The 18,592-nt window shown below is 53.3% G+C and overlaps 1 protein-coding gene across 4 annotated transcripts in view; it reads right to left on the bottom strand.

Moving 5' to 3' along the window:
• IMPDH2 (inosine monophosphate dehydrogenase 2) overlaps positions 1-18,592 on the bottom strand; it is a 603,389-nt gene that overhangs the window by 83,493 nt on the left and 501,304 nt on the right. For all 4 annotated transcript variants that reach the window (XM_069643304.1, XM_069643305.1, XM_069643307.1 and 1 more), the window contains one exon: positions 14,130-14,273. In XM_069643304.1, the coding sequence (XP_069499405.1) occupies positions 14,130-14,273 (144 nt within the window). The remainder of the gene's footprint in view (positions 1-14,129; positions 14,274-18,592) is intronic.

The raw sequence follows: 18,592 nt of genomic DNA, 5'->3' as shown, positions 1-18,592 counted from the left end.
AGAGGCAAGGGAGGGAACGCGTAGAGGAACAGGCCCTCCCAGGGGAACGAGAAAGCATCGCCCATGCTCCTCGTCTGGGGAAACCTGCTGGCGAACCTCCGGCACTTGGTGTTCGTCGCCGTCGCGAACAGGTCGATCTGGGGTGTGCCCCACCGTCGGAAGAGGCGATCCACCAGATCCTGCCGTAGTTCCCACTCGTGGCACGAGCGCAGCTCCCTGCTGAGTGAGTCGGCGATGGTGTTTTTTATCCCTGCCAGATGAAACGGCACCAGAAAAATCCCTTGGGCAACGGCCCAATGCCACAGGTCCTGCGCCTCCTTGGACAGCGCTGGGGACCTGGTTCCGCCCTGTTTCCTGATGTAAAACATGGTGGTGGTGTTGTCGGTGAAGATCCTCACCACCTTGCCCTTGAGGGACGGAAGGAAGGACCTGAGGGCCCAAAACACTGCACGGAGCTCCAGGACGTTGATATGCAGGGACTTCTCCGTCGGGAGCCAGAGTCCCCTTGCGTGCAGATTTTCGGTGTGCGCTCCCCACCCTTCCAGGGAGGCATCCGTGGTCACGGTCTCTTGGTGGGCTGGGGTCTGGAAGTCCATGCCCGCCGTCAAATGCGCGCGGGTGCCCCACCACCGTATCGCTCGTCGGAAACTCTCGTCGAGCTTGATCCTTTCCTCGAAGCTGCCCGTCGTCTGGATCCAGCGCGCATCCAGGAATTCTTGCAACGGGCGCATCCGGAGCCTGCACATGGGAATGAGGTAGATGCAGGAAGACATCATCCCGAGGAGGGACTTGATGGACCTTACTTTGGCCGCGTCGGCCACCAACATCCGTTGCACCTTGCCCAAGATGGTCCTGGTCCTCTCCTCCGACGGGGAGGCCAGAAGGGACACTGTGTCGAGCCTGGCTCCCAGAAACAGTGCGACTTGCGCGGGCACCAGCTGGGATTTGGCGTAGTTCACGGAGAATCCCAGGTCCGTGAGGAGTTGGACGGTCCTTGCCGTGTGGACGACGGCGAGCTCCCTCGTCTTGGCGCGGATGAGCCAGTCGTCCAGGTAGGGGTAGACGTGAATCCCCTCGCGGCGCAGCTGCGCCGCCACCGGTGCGAGGCACTTGGTGAATACCCTGGGTGCCGACCGTAGTCCGAAGGGAAGGGCTTTGAACTGGTAATGACGCCCTTGGACCACGAATCTGAGGAATTTGCGGTGCCCCTTTAGGATGGGAATGTGGAAGTAGGCATCCTCCAAATCCAACGACGATAGGAAGTCTCCTTCCTCCAGCTGACCCAGGACGTGCTGGAGGGTGACCATCCGGAACTTCTGCGCCTTGATGAACTTGTTCAGACGTCGCAGGTCCAGGATGGGGCGCCATCCTCCCGTCTTCTTCACGAGGAAGTATCTCGAGTAGACTCCGGAGCCCCGAAGCCTCTTTGGGACGAGTTCGATGGCGCCTTTTCTGAGCATCGCTTTTACCTCCAGGAGAAGTTGAGGGACGTGAAGTTCTTTCCTGGCCACGGGGGGGGACGCGCGGGCACCTTCTTTGAAACTCGAGCGCGTGGCCCCGGGCCAGGGCGTCCAGCACCCAACCGTCGGTGGAGATGGACTCCCACACGCTGACGAAGCCCGCCAGCCGGCCTCCCACCGGGGTGCTTCGGTGGGGGCCCGACCCCACGGCCGGTTCAATCCTGCTTGGGCGCGGCCTTGCCGCCTTGACCTCCTTGGCGACGACGGCGGGGACCGCTAGACTTGCCTCGTCCTCTGTAGGCCTCTTGCGACGACGAGCGGGCCGCTTGACGGTAGGAAGCGAAACCGCCGCCGGAACCTTTGGAGGCGCCCTTGCCTCCGCCGCTCCGAAAGGGCGTCCGTCGTTGCAGGACTCCAAGGGCCCGGGCCGTCTCAGTATCCGCCTTGATGGCCTGAAGGGAATCGTCCACTGTCTTCCCAAACAGGTTGTTCCCGTCGAAGGGCATGTCCAGGACTCTGGTCTGGACGTCCTGCCGGAAATCCGTAGCTTTGAGCCATCCACGACGTCGAAGGCAAACGCCGTTGCCCAGCTGGCGGAACCCGGTGTCGGCGATGTCCGTCGCCACGGTGATGGCGTGGTCCGAGGCCACCTCACCTTCCTGCAGGATCTCAAGGGCCTCCGCCCTCTTGTCGTCCGGCAGAAAATCCAGCAGGGGAGCTATCTTGTACCAGAGCTCCCTGTCATAGCGGGCCACGATAGCCAAGGCGTTGGCCGCTTTAATCGTCGTCGCTGCCGACGAGATGACTCTACGTCCCATAGCATCCAATTTCTTTCCCTCGCCGTCCGGCGGGGAAGTCGATGTGGAGGCCGCACCCCCCCCCGCTTTCTTCCTGGCTGCCGCGGAGACGACGGAGTCCGGGGTAGGCTGCGCCCGGAGGCACAGGGGGGCCGTGTCCGGGACCCGGTACTTTTTCTCGTACCGGTCTCTTCTAGCTGGTGTCGTGGAAGGGTTCTTGAGGAGGGAAAGGCCCTCATCCCAAATGTCGTCCAACAGAGGCACTGAGAGGACCGTCTTCCTCTTGGCCTCGCGCCGCTGATAAAGGAAGCCTTCCTTTTTCTTCTCCTCAGGGCAGAGTTGGAAAAGCTCGGAAGCCCTGGAGATCATGGAGTGGAAAGATCCGATCTCGTCGGGCGGAGAAGCCCTGGTGGGAGGCGACGACGGAAAATCCTCGTCGTATGCCTCGTCGTCCGTACCCGTCGCTGCCGTGTCAGTCCCTGTATCATCCCCTCGGGTGGACGGGGATGAGGGCTGGACGGGGCGCGACGGTTGAAAAGGATGGATCCTTCTTTTCTTGGTAGGGGGAACACCAGAAGGTCCCGGTTCTGGATCCCCCGACGGGAGAGGTTCCTCCGTCGGTAACGGTAGCCTCGTCCTTATCTCGGAGCATAAGGACTGTATGGCCAACAAAATGGCCGCCGAGTTGTCTTGCGGTGCTGGCAGAGGGGAATCCGACGGGCGGGCAGGGGCCCCGTCGGTATCCTCGACGATGTCGTCGTCGTCACCTGCGTCGGGGTCCATTCCGACGGGCTGGCCTTCTTCCACGCCTGGGCCGTGGCTTAAGACCTCGATCAGCTCCTCTTCTGAGGTTGAGGCCGAATCTCCGACGACGCCCTGCCCCCCCTTCTTCTTCCCCACGGAGGGTTTCACGGGGGTCCTATCGATGGGCACAAAGGAAGACTCCCTCCGAGGAGGCAGGGAGATTCTGGGCCCTGAGGTCGCCACCACTGGTGCAGCCACCACAGGCTGAGCCGGGGCCGCCGCGACCGTTTCGATAGAGGGCTTGGTCGGATGGATCAAGGCCTTCACCACCTTAGGTGCGCTCACCGCCTTATCCTTGAGGGAGGGGGCACTGCCACGCTCCTCCTCTGCCTTAGAGCTCGACCGGGGCCTCTCCAGGAGCTTCGCCGGGTGCTCGGCCTTCCTCTTACCCGACCCAGAGCGTTGGCTCGTGGTTGATGGTGCCGGGGAGGGTGCGCCCTGCCTGGCGCCCGTAGAGCCCGAACGTTCGGCGCTCCCGGTGCCAGCGGACTCACGGTGCTTGGCCTTATGTTGGGCCCCCGTCGCCGGGGCGCCCTCAAAGGTCTTAGAAGACCGCTCGGATTTCTTCTTCTTCTCGCCAGACGGGCTCATACCCTCCAGCCAGTTGGCGAGACGTTGATGGCGGTCCTTCATGGTCCGTTCCGACATGTTGCCGCAAAACGCACAGTCCTTCTCCACGTGCGTCTTGTCCTCATGAAGGCAGTAAAGGCAGAAAGAGTGTTCGTCCTCCTTGAAGACGTTCTGCAGCTGGCATCCAGGGCAGACCCTGAACAGCTTTCCGGGCGTCGAGCTTCCCTTCTCCTGGGCCATCTCCGAGACCGGGCCTGAGAAGCTTCTGGATTCCTCCGAAGTGTAGCTCGACGAAATCTTCACCCTTGAGGGGCACAGATGAATCCGACACGGGTCCCCGTTGATCGGATGTAGGATCGGTGGAGCTTGAGGCTCTTTGACCGAAAGAATCGAAGTTTTTTTGTGAAAAAAGCGCGAAAAATAGCACTAACGCTCGAGAGCAATAGCACGAGGATCCCAACACATGAACGTGCGGTAAAAATCTGAAGATGGCTGCCAGAGGCGGTGCTTAGGTAGAGGGCAGTCATTGGCTGTGGTCAGTATGACGCAGAGACCAGTGATTGGTTATTACTACGAAAGACAGATCAGAAACGAAACTGATACTGGTTTTTTCTTTACCGAGGATTCCCAGCCTGACGACGGGGAATATTCATGAGCATGTGAATCCATGCCAGACCCCATGCTGGAGAAATAGCGGTATACACATGCACAACCACGGGAGGTGGCAAAGGCTCAACATTACGCATCACATCCAAAACTCCTCCAAAAATTCTTACCTCCTCACCAAGGTCACCTTAGGCGAACAGGTTGCGCAGCACTGCTTGGCCGACCCTGAACTCCTCCCCGGAGTCCCGATCGATGCAGTAGAATCTTGTGAAGGTGTGCGTCGACCTCCACGTAGCAGCCCTGCAGATGTCCAGCAGGAGCACACCAGACAGGAACGCCGTAGTAGCAGCGATCGCTCTGGTCGAATGGGCTCTCGGACGGCCGGGCAGCGGTCGGTTTGCCAACCGGTGACAGTGCATGATGCAGCCGGAGAGCCATCTGGAAATGGAAGTCTTCGAGTGAGCCTTCCCTTGATTCACAGACCCAAAGTTCACAAACAGTTGTGACGCCTTCCGAAAACTCTTCGTGCGGTCCACGTAGAACTTCAGCGCTCTAGCTACATCCAGCGAGTGCAAAGTCCTCTTGGCCGGCGTCGAAGGCGACGGGTAAGAAAACTGGTAACACCAAGGGCTCGTCTTCAGCACCACCCTCGTGTCATGAAAAGTCAAGTATGGAGGCTTGCAAGATAGGGCCTGGATCTCTCCCACTCGTCGTGCGGAGGTGATGGCCACGAGGAACGCCGTCTTCCATGACAGGAACTTCAAAGGCGCCGAATGCCTAGGCTCAAATGGGGCCCACATGAGCCTGTTCAGCACCACATTAAGCTCCCACGCCGGGGCAGGAGCCTTCACCGGCGGGAACGATCGGAATAGTCCCTTCATAAATTCCTTCACCAGGCGATGAGACCACAAGGACGCCCGTCCCGTAGTCCTGGTATATCGGGAGATGGCAGCCAGATATATTTTGATGGAGGAGTAAGCCAGTCCAGCTTTGGCCAGCGACAATAGGTACGGCAGTACTTGAGGGGCCGTAATCCGCAGAGGGTTAATCTTCTGTGCACAGCACCAGACAGAGAACCTCTTCCACTTATGACCGTAACACTTAAGAGTTGAGGACGCCCTGGCTTTTGCAAGAACCTCTCTGTAGTCAAACTCTAGCGCTGCAGGAGTCAGGCCTGCAAGTTCAGAGACTGTGGGTCGTGATGGAGAATGGCGCCTCCTTCTCTGGAGAGAAGATCCGCGTCCGCTGGCAGCTTGACTGGTGGGGACGTTGCCAAGTCCAGAAGGTCTGGGAACCAGATCTGCCTCGGCCACGCCGGTGCGACGAGGATCATTCTGCACCTGGACTTCTTGAGCTGGTTGATGAGGCGGAGCAGCAACGGCAACGGAGGGAACGGGTATAGAAACAGGCCGTCCCAGGGGAACGAGAAAGCATCGCCCATGCTCCTCGGTTGCGGGAACCTGCTGGCGAACCTCTGGCACTTGGAGTTCGTCGCCGTTGCGAAAAGGTCGATCTGGAGTTTGCCCCATCGTAGAAAGAGCCGATCCACCTGGTCCTGACGTAGTTCCCACTCGTGGCACGAGCGCAGCTCCCTGCTGAGTGAGGCGGCAATGGTGTTTTTATTCCTGCCAAGTGGAAGGGAACCAGAAACATCCCCTGGGCGACGGCCCAGTGCCACAGATCCTGGGCCTCCTTGGATAGGGCTGGGGATCTGGTGCCCCCCTGCTTCCGTATGTAGAACATCGTGGTGGTGTTTGTAAAGACTGGTAGGGGGTGGTCTGTACTTCTGCTCTCTATATGGTAGAGGGGAGGCACAGAGGACCCCAGCCTAGATTCTCTATTCGGTAGCTATGGTCGAGCAATCAAGGCCTAGCTTCTCAGGAGGTGATGCAGGCTGGTTCTTAAGTACAGTGTAGTCCCCAAGCCCCCACAAAGGAATGTCCACACACTGTATTGGTTAGAACACAGTCTTTATATAATCAATATTCAAGGTTATGTACACTTATCATAATAACTCACTTTGTACTTAGGAAAATCAACAATGGCAAATATATACAATTCTAAAGTGGTACCACCCTTTGTATTAGATCTCATTAAAGTGCATCAACAATACTGTAACAATGTCACACAGATCAATAGAGTGAAACCAGCAATAGAGAGAGGGGAGAAAATAAGATGGTTGAGCAATAGGCAGAATACTGGCCCCTACCACTAGACACAGTTCTGTGTCGAAATCCCCCCACCTGGGCAACCTGTAAAATAAAGTTATAGCACAAGCCCAGTCCATATATTGTTCTGCAAGTCTTATTCCCTCCTATAATGTTTTTACCCCCCCCCAATGTACCTGGTGGAGGCTAGTTCTTCGAAGAGGCGTCGACAGATCCTTCTTGAGCGACCCCCTTTCAAGCGGGAGTCACGGATCGTCGAGAAGCGTCGAGGAACTCGGCGTTCGGCGGCGGGAATCGACGGCCCTTCTTGAATGCCTTCCCTTTCAAGCGGGAGACACGGGGCGTCGAACGTCCGACAACAAACAGGGTAGAAACACGTCGATGAGGCGGCAGCTTCGATCCAAGCGGTGCTCGTCGACGACGGAGCGTTGGCGTCCTGCAAGGCAGAGGCGTGCGGGGCACCTCGATGACAATTGTTCTGGACTGCAAAGATTGTGAAGACGGGGGCCCAGCAAGGGCGTCGAGTCGTTCGAGTCTTTGTGGTCTTCGGGTGGCGGGAAACCCACCGGCAGGTTTCTCGTCGGCGCGTTGGTCGTCCTCGACTTTCTCCAGCAGGATAAAGCGGCCGACAGTGCGGACGAGGGAGTCCTTCGATTCAAATGTTCTTAGGCAAGGAGCGGACGGCTCCGGTCGTCGGCGGCACGGCGTCAAGTGGTTCCCACGGCTGGGCAACACAACTTCGACGGGCCTCCAGCGGTTACACAGACCTGCGAACCCTGGTGGACTTCGACGGCGGCGATGTCCGGGTGCTTCACTTCGATCTCCTCGGCGGTCCCGTCTCGGGTCGGCGGCCTTTCGAGGGTCTGACATTCCAGGGTGCTTCGGCGAAGATGCAGCGGTGCTAGATGATCCCTCGGAGCACGGGAAGAGGGCGCCTTACCAGGTCCTCTCTCGGGTCAGTCCTCAACGAATTCGGCAGCTTTCAGATCGGTCGAAGCAAGTGCAACAGCAAGTCTTCTTCTTCCAGCTGGGCGTCGAGGATCAGCAGTTCCAGTTACTCTTAGAGTGGAGACTCAGCTCCTGAACGCTTCTGAACAATTACCAGTGGTGAGAGGTCCCCAGATATACTATTCTGTCTCTCATCCACACTGCTGGCACACACTCAGCAGACAATCATACAGAAGGGCATTCATGCAGTCAGTCAGCCAATCAGGCACACGGTGCATTCAGGCCACACTCCTCCCTTTCAGACACTCACAACAAGGAATGTGGATTGGGACAAGTACCCAGCCATTCAACCCTACACACTGCATTCAGGCCAGTTTCGGGCAGGGCTGTCTCAGTCTTTGTCTCTCATGCCAGAAACCAGACAACCACAACAAGGAGTGTATATTGGTCACACACTCCATTCACCCAGGTCCCACCCACAGGAGGTACCCACAACATACAGTCACTGGGAAGGCTCCAGTCAGTCTAGCTGGGCCTTCACAACAACACCATATATGGAACTTCCACCCAACAGCCAGTCAGGGGGAAGGGATAGAGTCAGGGCTTCCCAGGACTTTGGGGGAAACAAGGTAACAGGCAATAGAAAGCAAGAGGCCACAGGGGCCATCTTGTTTCCCATCAGGAATCAACTGATCCCAATGGCAGGGCCTGGGTATCCCAAAATGGAGGGCACCCAGAGCACCTGTCAAATTCAGCATGGAGCTGCCACCAGCCCATACCCTGCTCTGTGGGCCACCCACAGGTGCCCAAAAACATACACTAGGGGTACAGGGTTGTACCCCTACCCATGGGTGCCATAAGGGTATCAAACCAAAAGAGAGAGCTGCACTGCCAGGAGTCCCACATGGACTCCTGGGCAGAAAACATGACAGGACACACGATAAAAAGCAGTAAAGGACAAGGATTCAGAGGCCCTGTCCCTCTGATACATTTCCAGCATCACAGGGTTGTCGGTGAAGATCCTCACCACTTTGTCCTTGAGGGACGGAAGGAACGACTTGAGCGCCCAGAACACTGCTCGGAGCTCCAGAATGTTGATGTGGAGAGACCTCTCCTCCGGAAGCCAAAGGCCTCTTGCGTGGAGGTCTCCGGTGTGGGCCCCCCCAACCCTCCAGAGAGGCGTCCGTCATCACCGTCTCCTGAAACGCTGGGGTTTGAAAGTCCGTGCCTGTAGTGAGGTGAGCCCGGGTACCCCACCATAGGATCGCCCGACGGAACTCCTCGTCAAGAGGGATCCTCTCCTCGAAGCAGCTCGTCGCCTGAAACCAGCAGGCGTTGAGGAACTCCTGTAGCGGACGCATCCGAAGTCTGCAAAGGGGTACAAGATAGAGGCATGAGGACGTCATCCCGAGGAGGGACTTGATGGACCTCACCCTGGCCACGTCCGTGGCTAGCAGGCGCCGTACCTTGCCCAGGATGGTCTTTTCCTCTCCTCCGACGGGGAGGCCAATTGCCCCACTGTATCGAGCTTCGCTCCCAGAAACAGTGCTACTTGCGACGGAACCAGGTGGGATTTGGGGTAGTTGATGGCAAACCTCAGTTCCGTGAGCAGCCGGACGGTCCTCGCCGTGTGTTCGACGGCGAGTTCTCTTGTCCTTGCCCCGACTAGCCAGTCGTCCAGGTAGGGGTAGATGTTTAACCGACGCAGGTCCAGGAGGGGGCGCCAACCGCCTGTCTTCTTCCTGATGAGGAAATACCTTGAGTACACTCCGGAGCCCCGGATCCTCCTGGGGACGAGCTCGATGGCACCCTTCTTGAGCATCGCCCTTACCTCCAACAGCAGTTGAGGGACGCGATTCTCCTTCCTGGCCACGGGAGGAATGCGAGGGCACTTCTTTTGGAATTCAAGCGAGTGCCTGTTGGCCAGGGTGTCCAGCACCCCACGGTCAGTGGAGATGACTCCCACACGCTGACGAACTTAGTCAGCCGGTCTCCCACCGGGGTGCTTCGGTGGGGGCCCGACGACACGGCCGGGTCAGTCTTGCTTGGAGGATCCCCCTTGTTTGCCGCGACCTCTGTAGGCTCCCTGGGAAGAGGAGCAAGCCGCCTGGCGGTATGTGGAAGAGCTACTGCTGGATCCTTTAGAGGGACCCTGTCTGCCTCCGGCGCTCCGAAAGGGCCGTCGTTGTTGAAGTACCCCTAAGGCCCGGGCCGTCTCCGAGTCGGTCTTGATGGCCTGGAGAGACTTGTCCACCGCCTTACCAAAGAGGCTGTCGAACGGCATAACCAACACTCTGGTCTGGACGTCCTGGCGAAAGTCTGTCGCCTTGAGCCATCCTCGTCGACGGAGGCAAACTGTTGCCCAGTTGGCGAAATCCGGTATCGGCAATGTCCGTTGCCACCGTTGTGGCGTAATCCGACGCCACCACGCCTTCCTGCAGAATTTGTAGGGCCTATGCCCTCTTGTCAGGTAGGAAGTCTAGCAGGGGAGCTATCTTGAACCAGAGCTCCCTGTCGTAGCGGGCCACGATTGCGAAGGCATTGGCTGCCTTAATCGTCATCGCTGCCGAGATGACTCGTCGTCTCATGGAGTCCAACTTCTTGCCCTCGCTGTCCGGCAGGGAAGTGGAAATTTAAGCTGCCGCACCCGCTGCTTTCTTCTTAGCCGCTGCCGAGACGACAGAGTCCGGCGTGGGCTGGGCCCTGAGGCACAAGTGGGGGGCATCGGGGACTCGGTACTTCTTCTCGTACCTATCCCTCTTGGCGGGTGTCGTGGAAGGGTTCTTGAGGACAGCAAGCCCCTCGTCCCAGATGTCGTCGAGCAAAGGCACCGCGATGACTGTCTTCCTCTTGGCCTCTCGTCGTTGGTAAAGAAACCCTTCCTTTTTCTGTTCTTCAGGGCAGAGCTGGAAGAGCTCGGATGCCCTGGTTATGGCATGAAATGAGCCAATTTTGTCGGCTGGAGAAGCCCGAGGGGGGGGTGTGATGACGGGATGTCCACTGCGTCATTGCCGCAGTCGTCGTCGTCCGTCCCAGTCACTGTATCCGTCGCCGTATCCTCTCTAGGGTCTGGCGAAGGGGATGAGGGGTCCACAAGCCTCGCGGGCACGAAGGGCGGAGAGGGGTGGACTCTCCTCCGTTTGTGGCTTCATACCTTATGGGATATGCACCAATTTCGGGACATAGTATCCCCGTTGAGCTATACACTGCCAGACCCACAATGGTGTTGCTTGCGACCAGCCCAGACCGCAGCCAGCAGTATCTCTCAGAGCACATGCCGGGTCCCTAGTGTTTTGTCTGATGGTGGCACCTGGCAGAGTGCTCAAACAGAAGTTAACATAGGCCTGTCGTATTGTTTGATTTGGAGCCTGGGGCTAATCGGGCCAAAGCGACGTGCAGGGAACAGGGTGGGATTATTGACTCACTCAGTTGCACGGCAGATGCTGTCCACCTAGGGTCCTAGTTTCGCCACATAGGACCGTTTGCCAGGCTTTGAGAGGTGGGTCGGGTGAGGGCCTTGCACAGAAGTGTCTGACTCCATCGTCGGTCACTGCAGCAGTGCCAGCACCTCTGCAGCGTTGTGTGTCCCAGTATTGGAATTTATCAACCACGGGCAGCACTCAAGGGAGTAATACGTAAGTGCTGCAAGCAGGCCGACAATATGTTTTAGCTCCTCAACACAGCCGGTATCATGGCCTGCAGTGCCCCCCTATCGAGTTTGTTCTGTATATGCAAGGGCCAAGGATATCTGCACCTCACTCGGTCGCCCCACATGATGGTGCCCCCCCCACCTCTTCTGAAGGCAATCCGCCCTTGCCGTTGTCTGCCGGGGTGTGTGACGAGGCCTGGGTGAACTGATCCCACTACTGGTGCTGCGCTGGGTGGCGTAACAGAGCTAACCCACTCGATGGGTGAGCATTAGACTCTGGGCGACACAGGGCCAGGCCCCGTGCGTATCTTGGGCTGCTGATGGGGGGATATGGGGAGGGGGTGTGCTGGTCACCCCTTCCCGATGGTCTTCACAACGGTTCGCCAGACAGTGGTCATCGCGGGCCATGCCAACTAGCCTGCAGTTCTGCCGTGTGTCGCCCGTCACACTCACACCCGGCATGTTCCTCCGTTAGTCTCTGGCGAGTCCCACGTGTCTCTGCGGTGTCAAGGGTCCCCTCACATCCAGGCCTCTCAGGGTCGCACATGCAGGCAATCGACCCAGCACTCCTGGGTCTGCGTATGTTCGAGTTTGGCTTCTCAGGAGCTTTATCCGTGTAGCGGGACTTCAGCAAAGTATGTAACGCTCACCTGATTCCCGTAGAGGCGCCGGTCTTGACTGGGCGTATACCGTATCTTCAAAGGTGATGTGTAACACAAGGCTGGCTCTTTGGGCTGGACCTCTGTGCACTGTATGTCTGACTCGAAGGGTAAGATGTCTGCAGATAGAAAATATGGGATTAAGGAACTGGGTTATTGAATGTCTCTCTCTTCTTCCCTTTCTCTTCTCCTGTAGAACCCCAAAGGTTAACGCTCTCACCTTAGGTAAGTGAACGCTGTGCTCTCCATCTGCCTCGGGGCAGGGTGCTGTAACCAGTTTCTTCACTGGATAAGGGGAGCAGGCCTCTTGACTTCAGAGGACTGCTGTCCGTCGTTTACTGCACGAACGGTAAGTTTCGAGTAATTCTAATGTCTTTAAAGTCTTTAGTAATGATGTTTCTTGTTTTGCAGGGTTCCGGCGATGGCGGATGACGGGCTGAAGTGAGTTGAAGATGGAGCCCGTGTGATGAATAGAAGCGCCTGGAAGCACGTAAGTAAGCGCTTGTTGCCTGCTTCACGATGCGCTCTAACTGTCTTTTTATTTTGCAGGTACAAGTTCGGAGCGGCTGCAGGGTGCCGGAATACCCACTGGGTTAGATGTTGAAAGGAGTAATGGCACGTGAGTATTAAAGTTCCCCAATGTCTTTAAACGCACCTTGTTTTGTCTTTCAGATGCGGGATGCAGCGCCGAAGGCCTCCGGAGCGTGCGAAGAGTTGGTAAGCTTTTGTCTTTCAGATGCCGGAATGCAGTGTGAAGACCTCCGGAGCGCACGAGGAGTAGGTAAGCATTTGTCTTTCAGATGCCGGAATGCAGTGCGAGGCGTTGGTGACAGCCGATGGACCAGGTAAGTGAAGAGCTGTCACTGAAGACCGTAATGCTAACCTGTTTTCTTGTCTTTATAGGTGTTGCTGAAGACTGGATTCAGGATGGTAAGCCTTTTTCCTTAGGCCCAGGATCAGATGCAGAAGACACAATGAGCGTTCTGCTGCAGAGGATGCAGGATAACGCAAAGCAAGATTCATCCATCGGGTGTGGTTTAAATAGCCTCCTGTAGTGCTTAGGTGTCTCCTTCCACAGCCACGCCTAGGTAAGAAAAGAGTTCCTGCTTTCCAGAAGAGTTCCAGTGTTCTGAATCTAGGGAGTGGCTCCTGCCCCACCCAACAGGAAAAGTAGTTCCAAACAGAAGAGGATCAGAGGCTCAACTGGCAGGCAAGTAAGCAGCATGGTCTGCTGCAGGTAAGTCCACCCAAGCATTATGAGCCCGGCGCTTCCAGCGCTGGGACTGGGCATATTTATGAGCCTGGTGCCACTGGCGCCAGGACTGGGTCCAAAAGGTCCCAATTGGGATTGGTTGGCACTCGGAACCTGGGTTATGGATCTGCTTCCAAGGGAGTTGGGAAAACCCTGACCTTTTGGAAGCAGAGATCATGACAAGTATGACTGATCGGGTGTCAACAGTCGCTGCGCACAGCGCCTGCCAAGGGTTTGTTTGGAGAGGGAGATTTGGCCAGTTGGTCGGGCGGAGGTGCAGTATGCAGCGGCTGCAGGGACATCAGTCTAATGGAGGCTTTTGGCGTCAGGTCGCCTGTTTGCCAGTACACTTAGTAAGCTCCTCCTCCTTTGCAGCCTTCAGTGGAGATCCCCCAGGGACCTAGAGTGGGTACCGCCTGGATCTCATGGGCGGCCGTTATCTGTCTGATTTCTGCCTTTTTTTCAAATCATGTTCTCCAACCCATACGTGAGCGGTGTCGCAACAAACAACATCTTTGGGTAGCTCCAAAACGGATTTATTGATGTAAAGGATTTGCGACGGACCGGAGCTCCTCTGATAAGCAGACATTCTGTGCTTGCGCAACAGCCGTCGTCCTTTCCTTTCTTTTGTTTGAAAACTTTACTGCATGTGTTGGTTCCGTGGTGGGCATTCTCCTTGCACCATCTTCGTCAGTGATATTTTGCATCCAGCTTTTCGAGTTTCCCTTTTCCTCATCTCATTCCTTTCATGGACACCCTCTACCTTACTGCAATACATAGTGGTGGGGGGGGGGGCCCAATGGATACCACATTCTCCAAGGGCCATTGCCACCAATCACATGAAGGTGTTCCCTCCCCATGAAATCCACACACTGACCACCTCCCCCAGGGAGACTATCGGGTAGCGGTCTCACCTCCATGGCCTCATAGAAAGAGGCCTCCCCTGTAGATGTGACAATAGCCTGGGATTCATCACATCCCTATTCTCAAAACCATAGAAAAGTTATTTGGAATATAAAGCAGGACTCGAGGAAAATTATGAATGGGTATCATTCAATGTATGGAAATTTAACTGGGATAGATCAAAATTAAATGTTCTAGTCACACAATGCTGGACAGTTTGTTTATGAGTTGCATATCACACAAAATAAAAACCAATTTGTCTGCATTAAAATAAAAAGCCAGTCTTAAGAATGTGTTTGAGGCTTACGCTTACCGGAGTTGGGTGAGGCTCTTGGAACCAATATCCTGGCAGGAGTGCTGGATGCCAGCAATCAAGTAGGGAATGAACTTGTGGATGGAGCCTTTATCTTGGATTGCACCAGAGACACCCTGTGCAACCTTGATCTTATCCGTTTCACTGAAAAATAAAGAGTTACAATTATATATTATGCAAACAAAAGCACCTTCACATTGCTATCTCTCGCAAAGTCAGGATCTCTACCATGTGAAGGATGTGTGTCTTAACGAAATATAGCAAAAAGAACACAATTGAGCAAGGACATAAGTGTTTCACTGTTGAGTGCTTAGATGAACACAATCCTCAGAGATAGCCACCTGTAGGTGGTGGAGTTTATACTAAGATGAATAGTTGTAACAAATATTTTGATGAGACGATTCAGTGAGCTGCAATAGGGTTTTAATTAGATTGCAGCGGGTGTTTTCAATACACGTAATCATAAGCAAAAGATACATCAGCCGGTGCACATTTTTGAGGTTAATTAACCAGTTAGTCGGGTACAAATGCTGGATATTTGTGGTCTCAATCAGTTGCTTCTACGTCTACTAGGGTGTCCTTGGGAAGGAAACCAGCAGACTTAGTGATGTGATAGCATATGAGTAACATAAATAATCAGAACAATGTAAGGTTGAACAACAACAACGCAACAATACAGAAGGTCAACCCAACAGTGTTTCGGCCAGGAAGTGAGCTTAAGTGAGCTCTGGTGGGACGGCCTTCATCAGGACAAGATGATTCCAAAGGCGGAGGTATCTTAAGAGGTCGGGTCTGGGGAGCGCAGTGGCTTGGAAGAAAACAGTGTCCAAATAAACTGTTTAGAATTTACAAGGTCTTGTGATCCTATAGGTACCCTGACGTAGGGTGTTTCATCAGGTTGGCATCGGGTGACGCTGTGTCAATCCGCCAAGGGATGACTCGAGGTCAGAGACTGGATGTCTGCAGCGGAGTGTCTGTAGACAAACACGAGACCCGTGAATGCACCATTCTAATTAAAACCCTATTGCAGCTCACTGAATCGTCTCATCAAAATATTTGTTACAACTATTCATTTTAGTATAAACTCCACCACCTACAGGTGGCTATCTCTGAGGATTGTGTTCATCTAAGCACTCAACAGTGAAACACTTATGTCCTTGCTCAATTGTGTTATTTTTAGCATGTTACCCACCTGGGCAGAGTAATGCATCAACCAGGTGCCATTTTTGATACATTAACGAAATATAGTCCATGCTGCAAGGCATCGACAGACATTCAAATGAATAACACTTAAAATCCTAGAATAGGTCTCAGTCGTTTAATGTTCAACAATCACAGAGAAATAACAAAACTGAAGTAACCTAGTCCATGCATGCCCTCCCATTACCTAGTTCAGGAAGGTTGGTGTTTGCCAGCTAGAATATTGTAAATTATGCAAACCGTGCCCGCATGAATTTCTTTCCCAAGTGTTTCTGCTTCCACTTTCTCAGCCTCTCTCAACCACTCATTTCAATTGTTACATCACAATGCTAAATGTGTCAGAATAACGTCTACTTATTACTTAAATAGTGTTTTCAAAAAGTTCCAACCCCCAGAAGTGCAAAGATAACCATATGCATAGACCTCAATCTGAGAATGATATTAAAAAGCTGATAGTTTGATCATTGTACGTTAAAAGGTTGCATTGTGGAGAGACTCTGGCAAGGGCATCCTCAAATTCTGGCTTCACAAACCATACAAAGCAGAATCTTTCCTCAGCACTAGGAATATACATACCCACCTCATTTTCTCACAATAAATCATGCTTCCATAGCAAGAGAAGATGCTTGGCACATAATTAGAGTCTTGCCTCCAATGCACTATTTTACTTATTTTTATTTATTTGCATTTTTAAAATGCGCTCACAGAGCCTGAGGGCATTGAGGCGCTGATACAGGGATAGGCCTTAATTGTACATTTATAACGCGCTTAATACCTAGAGGTTTCTAAGCACGGACCCAGGGATTGAACCCGTGTTGCTTCGTGTCGACTTGTTTCCAAGGCAAGCATGTTACCACTGAGCTATCCTCCCGGGACTTTGTTGAATGTGACCAAGTGTACACTTAATTGCCTATACCACAACCTGGAAAGTTGGTAACTTCAAAACGCAAGTTATCTGCAATCGAGCACATGTTCACACAAAACAAATACCTGTCTGAAATGTCCCCCCAGATCCTCCCCTCCCAACCACCGCCTCCTACTTAGTTACCAGCGTGCACTGTACACACAATTGCCACTTGATTTCACTTCTGAAAACGACCGTCACTAAGGGTTAAAGGACAAATCTTTTCCCCAGTTTCATGTTTTCCACTAATTTATGAAGACATTTGGCCTTCCAACCAATGGCAAAGGACATCCCTTCTAGCTACTAGTCACTAAACATGTCGGGCTTTCCGGGCTTCAGGATGTGAAGTTTGTAATCCCATTGTATTGTAAATCCTCTAGTCTAACGCTTGTGTTGATTGACAAATTAGTCTTGAGGCAGAGAATCATGTACTTGCCACTGTAGTGGTAGCCCTTGTCCAGCCATAGTTTTTAGATAGCAATAGCATCAGTAAAGAGAATCGAGCATGCAATGCTAGAAACAAAAATAAGCCTGTGTGAAAGGCGCAGCACCATAGTCACTCATTCATGGCACTCATGCATTTTGCATACACCAGCTTCCAAACATCAGTCCCACTGAGAATGCCAGAAAATAGAATTAGGGAGATGACTGGCAGGTTGTCTGTAAAGAAGGAAATTGATTACCAGTGCAATTGTTGCTACAATGAGTGCATTTTACGATTGGTAGATCCTGATCCTTCCTTCAGAATCCAGACACTGATAACCCCCAAGAAGTCATGGGAAATGGCAACTTGATTTAGCCAACAGTATTCTTAAGTATGGTCGGGGCAAAAAACAGAATACATTATAAAGATGGTATCCAGAAAGTGATACTTACAAAAACTGTGTTGCAATTCAAGTAGTTGCTCTACAGATTACATCCAACGGCAAATGTCCTTAGAAGGCCACCAAAGCTGCTTTTGTCCATAGAGGACATGCATGGATCCATACCAGATAAGGATGGTGTGAACCTGGTTTACTTCCAGTTTGCGAGAGACTACCCAAGGTCACAAGAATGATCTGGAACTCTACTTTCCATCATAAGTGCCACACGTCACAAATCAGACTACTAGAGGCTCTACAGACCTTTCTCTAGTCACAAAACGAAAATAGAATTACAGCCCTTCTTTCAGCCTTTCCAGCCTAGAAGAAATAGTTTTAGTTCAAGTGGAAATCTTTCAATTGGTGGTGGTGTCATAATAGCTTAGCTTATGTCCAAGTCTGGTGTTTAGATAAATGCGTAAGATTTTATAACAATGGGTGATCCACAATATCAACCAGTGAAAGCATAGCGCCTAGGTCTTTCCTAAAGCACTGCATTCAGTTTAGAAACGTAATACAACCAGCTTGTTTCCAAACACAATTAAGTATTTAGCCACTGGCATTTTACATCAAGTAATGTTAATTATGTGAACCACACCATTATGAACGTCTTAAGGGACGATTTACAAGATCATTTTCTGCTATTTTAACTTTTCCTTTAGAAAACTCTTAAGGGTCCCGTTTTGATGAAAGGGCAATTGTATTTACATTAGTTAAAGTGTACCCAGAACCTAGCGGGAGAGCGGAGACAGTACATTGGAGCTCATGTGCTTTACAAGCCTCCTCCACCCTCTGCTGAACATATTTTCCTCCTCTGTCTGCCTTGTACTCCCCTGACCTCAACCGAGCAACCCACACAGGCCAGTTTCCTGTGTCCCATTTTATGTTCCTTTCTACCGCACCCCCATTAGTCCTGGTGTCCACCTTGGCTCCTGTTGGGAACGAAATGAGCCTATCCCACCCTCTTAGATGCTTCCAAATAAGATAACCCCCATATGAAGTGATATACCATACAAGGGAGGAGCAATCTGCAGTATTAGGCAACATGTGGGAACCCTGCAGCACTTAGAAGTAGATGCCTGGCACTAGAGAATCTCATAGCCCTTGACTCCATTTTGTATCAGGCCCAAAAGAGATAAGCTACAGGCTCGCGCTGTTTGCGTTCCCGTTTCACAAGGCCCGATTTCTGTGCAACACACTGGTTTAGCAAGAGCTCTGTTGTCATGTTAGTCTACTTCCCTAATCTTCCCCTCAGTATTGCGAATATTTAGTATCATCAAACGTAATGCACCCTGCAAGAGCATGAGACAACACCACATGCTGCGTCCATTCATGTCCACTAAACTGCCATTAGGCCTCTAACCCCCACCCAGCCAGGTCGGAGCCAGCCCCACACCCCTGACTCAACGGCCACACCTCTGCATTCCTGGACCAGCACACGACCCTCAAGTTCCAACCCTCCCTCCATCATGTGTCCACAGAAGATCTAAGCATGCGTG

Source organism: Ambystoma mexicanum, chromosome 2p (assembly GCF_040938575.1).
Source record: "Ambystoma mexicanum isolate Mex_15411 chromosome 2p, UKY_AmexF1_1, whole genome shotgun sequence".
Lineage (NCBI taxonomy): Eukaryota > Metazoa > Chordata > Amphibia > Caudata > Ambystomatidae > Ambystoma > Ambystoma mexicanum.
Note: the sequence above shows the minus strand (reverse complement) of the source record. Positions and strands in the feature narration are given on the sequence as shown.